At 53.7% G+C, this 7,199-nt stretch overlaps 3 protein-coding genes across 3 annotated transcripts; 2 read left to right on the top strand and 1 right to left on the bottom strand.

The window, feature by feature from the left end:
- Positions 1–56: 56 nt before the first annotated feature.
- FIBRA_01409 (uncharacterized protein) lies at positions 57–2,877 on the top strand (the record flags this gene model as incomplete). Its single annotated transcript, XM_012323284.1, has 4 exons — positions 57–546; positions 606–757; positions 812–911; positions 965–2,877. 4 exons carry the CDS (start codon positions 57–59, stop codon positions 2,875–2,877), a joined length of 2,655 nt encoding a protein of 884 aa, XP_012178674.1.
- Positions 2,878–3,147: 270 nt separating this feature from the next.
- FIBRA_01408 (uncharacterized protein) lies at positions 3,148–5,021 on the bottom strand (the record flags this gene model as incomplete). Its single annotated transcript, XM_012323283.1, has 4 exons — positions 3,148–3,365; positions 3,425–4,003; positions 4,057–4,329; positions 4,385–5,021. The coding sequence occupies 4 exons, from the start codon at positions 5,019–5,021 to the stop codon at positions 3,148–3,150; spliced, it is 1,707 nt and encodes a 568-aa protein (XP_012178673.1).
- A 223-nt stretch (positions 5,022–5,244) lies between these two features.
- On the top strand, positions 5,245–7,060 carry FIBRA_01407 (uncharacterized protein; the record flags this gene model as incomplete). Its single annotated transcript, XM_012323282.1, has 9 exons — positions 5,245–5,250; positions 5,312–5,576; positions 5,652–5,845; positions 5,893–5,936; positions 5,994–6,068; positions 6,119–6,284; positions 6,337–6,602; positions 6,651–6,845; positions 6,898–7,060. The coding sequence occupies 9 exons, from the start codon at positions 5,245–5,247 to the stop codon at positions 7,058–7,060; spliced, it is 1,374 nt and encodes a 457-aa protein (XP_012178672.1).
- Positions 7,061–7,199: the final 139 nt, after the last annotated feature.

Below are 7,199 nucleotides of genomic sequence, written 5' to 3'. Positions count from 1 at the left end.
CCCCGCCGCTCCCATTCGTTCCCTCCAATGCCCCCATTGCCGCAAGTTCTTCTATCATGGCTGGCTCGACTGTTGTTGAACCCCCCTCCCCTTCACCGTCATCATCATCTGCGTCTGGCTCCCCTGCATCTTCCCGCTCTGTGTCTCCTGAGCCTGATGGAGATGCTCAGTCTGACCGTGAAGAGCCTGAGCTGACGTCACTCAAACCCACGAGTAGTCGACCTTCCGGGCGTAACAGGAAGGGCAGGGCTAATGGCCGATCGAGAAAGCCTAAGACCGGGGGTGGACCTGCCCAAGAAACAGAAATGGATGTGGATGCAGACCAAACAGTTGTACAAGACGCGGACGAGGTGGACGCTGCAGAGGGAGAAGATGTTGAACCAGATTCTCCAGAGATGGAGTTGGAATCAGACTTGCAGCCGGCGCACCGCGCTGAAGCTTTGGATGTGCTTGCGACAATCGAGCTCAAATTCGCGTTACTCAGAGAGCGTTTATATGTTGAGAAGATGGAAAATCTAGCTTGGGAAGAGGCATTGGTGGTCGATGGTACGCCCAGGCAATGATTTAATGTTTATCTTATCACGACAGCCTAATATGAAATTTAGGCGCACATCCGGAGTTGCTGCATTTGCACACAGAACTGTCCAAGAGACGCGATAAGCGGCTCCAGCTCGCAGCTCGCAGGCGCGACTATGAGATCGCAAATGTCACCAAACGTCGCAAGTTAGACGAGGACGGTGTTTGGAGTTGGTGGAAGGTAAACTGTGTGGTTTTACTTAACTCCATTCTTGTTCTCATCTTATGTGCTTAGTCCGAACGTGATGAGCTGCAAACGAATATGGTTTCGGAGACTAATAGGAAGAAACGGAAGCTGGAGAGAGAGCGGCGTGCATTGGATCGCCCACAACCTGGTCGGTATCTGTATTTCTGGGTTTACCGCAACAGAATCTCACCTGAAGGACAGAACGCCGTATTCCACCAGCCCCGCAAATTGTTGAGCCACCTCCGACCTTGCGTGACATTGTCAAAACATATCCTTTCGGTATCTCGTCCTCATACTCACAACCGTCACGGCGGAAGGGACAAGCCAGCCCCAGTGCCCTTGCATATCCTCAGCTCTCAACCCTTGCCCCCGCTGAGATTGCGCATGATCTCGATTTCTTGTACCAGCATCGCCGTATGGCACCAAACTTCGATCATCGGTCAGCAATGCTCACCTCCACTCTCGGTGGGCCTCCCCCACCGCACATATATGATTACCCCATGAACTTGCCCATGGTTGATGGGCCTGGAACTGGGAATCGGTTTGGTCCTCCTCCATCTTCTACCATACAGCATCAGCATCCGCATGGGTACCCGCAAGTCCCTAATCCGTTGGTCCAGGGATTCCCGGGACAGCCTCCACGACTACCACATCATCATTCTGCGCCTGCAGGCGGCTTGCCTAGTCTACACCCTTCGCAGATCGTAATGGACCCAGATATGGCTCCAGTTCATCGACCAGACTCGCGTTCTGCGCTTGTAGGAGTCCACGTGCAGCAGCAATTCGCTTCCGTAGGATCGACGTCTGCTCACGGAAACTTGATGCGGCGCTCGATTTCTCCAGTTCAGGTACAAGTGCTTCACCATGGTCCCGGACATATGCCGATGAGTGTTGGACATGGCCCTATGCTACCCGGGGGGTTGAAACCTAACGGTTGGGTTGGGGTTGGCCAGCCCGGTCCGAATTCACTTCCCGGTAGTGCGAAGGAACCTCGGAAACCAAGCAGTGTTGCTGATGGGCGCGAGAGAGGGAAGGAACGTGAGCGCTATCCTGGCGAAATGGAGGTGGACAGGGTAGAGAGGGAGCGCGAGGCCGATCGAGAGCTAGATAAGATGCATCAGATGCAAATCACACAGCAACGCCATTCTGGTCATCAACATCCACATCCTCCCATTCACTCTGCGCAAGCGCAGGTTCCGCATCGTCATCTTGGGCCACACCACCACCACCACCATCACCACCATATTCACCATCACCATCACCCTAATGGCGCGACTAACGGTGGGCAAGGTCCCCTTGTACCTACTCTTCCGCCTAGCCGTATGGGCGGTTCAAGCGCGCTTACCCACTCACACGATCCTCGTTTTTCCGAATCCCATTCAGGTGTGATGGGAGAAGCGATCGAACTTTCGGCTTCTTCCTCAAGACAGCCAAACCATCGCTCTCCTCGTATGTCTGCCCTCTGGAAAACAAACGACGAGCCGCCCCCGCTACCGCCATCAGGCGATTTATCGCAACGAGAGAGACAAGCACTCGAGCTTCTCCCTCTTGGTCCAGACGAGAGGTCAATGACACCTATTGGGACCATGCCAACACAAGTAATGCAATCCAAGTTCTCAGGGTCTCCCAGGCCCACATTTGTTCCTCCTGGATCCCTAGGTCATTGGTCGGGGCGAGGAAACGGGGTAGAAGATATGGGCGATCCTGCTTGGCGTGACCGTTCCATAAACCAAGCTTGGCCTAACGGACGGCGCGGGAGAGAGATCCTTAATCTGCCATCACTACCCCCACCACCTCCTTTGACATCTGCAGCCCACTCGCCTCCAGCACGCGCCCCCAGTCCGTCCAAAGGTAGCAGCCCCGGTTTAAAGACTCTCGGACGTACTCCCTCTTCCCCAAATTCGAAACAGCCACCGCCTCGATTGGCTGGTATTTCTGGCGCGGAGCAGCAGGCTGCTGGTGGAACTAGCGCTGCAAACCATCTACGGACATCGCCTCCCTTACCTCTACTTACTAGTCCCTCCCACAAGTTTCACAAGAGCGTCATTTCCGAGCCTCTGCTTGGGAACAGTGCTGTCGCCCCCAAGGCCGTTCCTGTGGACGGAAGCTTATGATAGCGTTTCCGTAGTTCGACATTTCCTCATCTCTGGGCCGATCCTGGATTTCGTTATGTACTATACTTAAGCTTATGTACTGCTCATTAATTTTTTTCCTTTTTACTAGCCTCAGCCGCCGCTATGGCGTGTTGTAACGCCATCACCTGACAAATTCATACCATTAAAACAGGCTATGTAACATACGTGAGATTGAATCGAATAAGGATAATAATGACAGAACGGCCAAGGTATAAGATGCAGCTGGTCGAACCCACACATTAAACAGGACTATGATCCAGTCCCGAGCTCAAGTTGTTGCAGGGTTGTTGCTCGCGCCATTGCATGGGGGTCAATGTCCTCTTCCGTAGAGAGTTCCATCACTGAATCGATCCACGCCAACGCCCATGCACCACCCCCAACCTTGGCTCCTCCTATCACTTGTCTGCGATTTTGGTCATCTGGCACGGTCTCCCATCGAGCACGCGTCGGTTGCGTGTCAGAGCGATCTACAGTGCACGTCTTATCAGGAGGTTGCTAGCACTACGGAAGAAGAGAGTAAACTCACATAAGACGATGCCGGAGTGCGGTTCATATATACCGAGAGGAAGCTCGCCACCATGGTTCAACGTCCGACGTCGCTTGCCCTTCTCTAAAACACCTTCCTCCGTTGATCGTTTAGTCCCCCGAGCTTCATCTGTCTCGCCTCTCTCAACACCACTGGCAGCCTTCGCATCATCAAGAATGCCGCCACACACTTTCAATGCCTTGCCCCTCAGCTGCGCCCATTCGGCACTTGCATCCACGGTCCGCTGGGCTGCAATGAGCATCCAGTTCTCCTCGTTCAGACCATCGCGATTGAGCATCGACTTGCGTACTGCATTCAGTGGTCCGTCGCTGTACGGCCCCCAGCCTGAACCACCAAAAATGGTTGTTGGGCCTCCTGCGCGGTACATTCCCAGACCACTGCCTCCTCTGTCTGCCTTGTTTGCTTGCATACTGGCACCAGGTCCTAGTGCAGCGGCCTCAGCGGCAAGGGCACTAGTTTCTTGAAATTCACCGACAGGGTCTCCAGGTTTCAGCCCTTTTGACGCGGCCTCCTCGGTTGCCTTATCCTCAAAATAGTCATCCACAACCCATTTTCCATCTAAAATATTTGTCAGTCACACGTTATATCATGCCAATGATCTGAAAACGCACCAAGTATCATTTTGGATCCGTGCAGCTTGTATGCACTTCGTGCCGTAATGAGTGTGACACTACGAGTCCGTAGGTGCGAACCTAGTTTGCCGGCCTCGATAAGATACTCTTTCTCCGCTTGTGTCGCAATGAGCTTCATTGCAAGGGGATTTCGCCGAAAGTAGTACAAAGAATCGCGGAAGCCGGACGTGCGGGCTGCGTCAATGGCCAGCATGTATTTCCGCTCAGGATGTCGGTTGGGTATCGCAAATGTTTGCGCTTTAAACTTGCGGCCTTGAGAATGCTGAGCATGATGGATACTCAATATGCGAGGACGAAGAGAACGCACCACCAAGAAGGTTACCTTGAGAATCGATCTTGGCGTCGCCCTTGGGGTCGTCATCCGTAACATACTCGTCATTCTCGAGGATATATACTTTCCCCTGTATTCGGCGGAAAGGCTTTCCGCCCCCAGTCGGGCCTTCTTCTGAGGCTTCTGGCGGAGCCTCTTCGATAACAGGCTCCAGTTCTTCATGCGGGCCCTCCTCTCCTGTTCGTCTTGGTAGCTTGATTGTGATGGTTCCTCGTCCCCGCATTTTTGGCCTGCCTCGCCCTCTGCCTCTGCCTCTGGGTGTCGACGTCCCCGAGGCCGACCCGCGCCCTCGCCCCCGCCCACGACCTCTTACCCGCCTTGCAGGTGTTCCACCCTCCTCGACGTCTTCGTCACCCTCCACGCTTCCGCCGTCGTTACTGTCCGCATCTTCATTTTCAGGTGAGCCAGCGTCCGTCCCTTCCTCTTCCTCCGGCCTAGGAGTCTGCGTAATGGTGCTCGCTTCATCCGCGGATTCCTCTACCTCGTCCTGGTCTTCCACGTCGGTTATCACAACCTCTTCCTCTTCTGGGGGAGGTTCTACTATGCGCGACGGGCCCGCTCTTGCACGCCGAGGTTTGATGATGATTTTTGTGCCAGACGTCCTGGGAGCCATGATGTTCGTCGTCGTCCGCCACTTTGCGCGGAAATGGGCGCGTGACAGGACGCGTCTAGTGTGACAGAATCACGTCACAGATCTTGATTTTCCGTGCCCCCGAATTTCTCGGCCCGCCATTCTGCAAATGCCTATTGCTCGCTCGGTCGTCCCTGGTTCTGGAGGCAATTTTACGACGTACGCACGCTAGCCATAATCTCAGCTTTCAGAAACTTGAATCAGAATGGTGGTATGTGTTCTCGGTGAACGTAAAAGTCCAGATGCGCGCTGAACTAAGCATTGCGACCCAGAAAATCTCCGTGCTGCAACATGCACCAGCTGCACATTTACCAAGTCGACCTGGAGACCCGACCCCCACATCCCGAAACCTAGACCCATTATTGCACCCATTTTCCCGCGCGCGAGAGCGTATGCGAGCTCTCAATGCCGCCAAGATGGAGCGCATCTTCGCCAAACCCTTTGTGGCCGCTCTAGAGGGCCATGTCGATGCAGTTGAAACTATGGCGAGGAAGCCGGAAAGTCTGGACATGGTTGCGAGCGGAAGCTGGGACGGAGGTGTGTGCGTGCCTCCGCCTCCAGGATCGTCATAAACACAGAGACCTTAGAGATGCTGACGCCAACTATTCTTAGGGCTTATTTTGCACGATATATCACGGCGAACTCGAGTCTTGCATGTGGAGGGAGCCCATAAAGGCAAAGTCTCCGGAGTATGTTTTGCTGGCAAAGATAGACTGCTGAGCTGCGGGGTCGACCGGAATGTCAAACTTTGGAATATTCAGCAGTCAACAGACGACGTTGATGACGATGGCGCAGGACCTTCAGTTGTAAGTCGATGACACACAACCTTGCCTCTCCTTCTGACCGGCAGTAGAAGCGGAAACCTCTAAATATTTTCCCCGGCAAGGCAGCATTCAAGTAAGGTCTGCTACTACGTTCCCTCTTCATTTTGGGCTGACAAGCAAAATGAAAAAGCTCGGTAGACCACCATCGCTCCGACCCCCTGTTTGCAACCGCCTCCAACCTGGTCCAAATTTGGGACGAAACAAGGTAAGTCGGGACTTCATAGGCGTGTATTTCATCCTCTCAACAAACTCCAGGAAGGCGGCGATATCAGATCTTACGTTCCCCACGTCCACGGAGACGATATCCGCCGTACGCTTCAATCTGTCCGAGTCGTCTGTTCTTGCTAGTATCGGTTCAGACCGCACATTCACCCTGTACGACATTCGTACCGGAAAAGCAGAACGCAGAGTCGTCATGCAGGTATGTCATAACCCCCAGGATGTTGTATCAACCTGCTGAGGACGGCTTTTAGATGAGCAGTAATTCATTATCGTGGTCGCCGACGTTCCCTACCGTACTTCTTCTCGCTTCTGAAGATCATAACCTATACACCTTTGATATACGCTCTTTGAGAACACCCACCCAAATCTATAAAGCTCACGTTGCGGCCGTGATGAGCTGCGACTGGAGCCCAACTGGTACCGAGCTAGTCAGTGGGGGTTGGGACCGGACGGTCCGAATATGGAAAGAAGGTGTGGGTACCGCACCAGAGGTGTATCACACAAAGCGGATGCAGAGGTGCAGTGGGCCGTTGTGTTGTGTCGTTCTGTCCTGACGCCCATTTAGAGTGACGTCTACACTTTACACGGCCGATGCGCGATTTGTACTGTCAGGATCGGACGATGGCAACGTGCGTATCTGGAAGGCACATGCGTCAGAGAAGCTTGGAATCATCACAGCGCGAGAACGATCAGCGATAGAGTACCGCGAGAGCCTCAAGGAGCGATGGAAGATGGATGCTGAGGTTGGCAAAGTCCAACGGTGGGCTTTCCGTATTTCTTCCGATTACGAGGATGTTGATACTTGCCTACAGGAGTCGCCACATACCGAAGCCTGTGCACAAAGCTGGGCAGCTCAAGCGCACAATGCTCGAAGCACGGCGGGTCAAGGAGGAGCGGAGGAGAAAACACTCGCGAGCCGGGGAGAACAAGCCGAAGGCGGAGAGGAAAAAGCTTGTCATTGCGGAACAGACGTAGTACACTTCACTTTTTGTATTCCACCGCCGTATTCCAGCCGCAGTTGTTGTTCCATGCTTGAGCAAAGCTCGAGTTCAAGCTCACGCATTGCATCTGGACAGGTGGCGCGCGCCAAACTCACACTTGCTATCAAGAAAGG

This window comes from Fibroporia radiculosa (assembly GCF_000313525.1).
Source record: "Fibroporia radiculosa TFFH 294 genomic supercontigs, scaffold608, whole genome shotgun sequence".
Classification (NCBI taxonomy): Eukaryota; Fungi; Basidiomycota; class Agaricomycetes; order Polyporales; family Fibroporiaceae; genus Fibroporia; species Fibroporia radiculosa.
The sequence above is the reverse complement of the archived record's forward strand: the minus strand, read 5'-3'. Positions and strand labels throughout refer to the sequence as shown.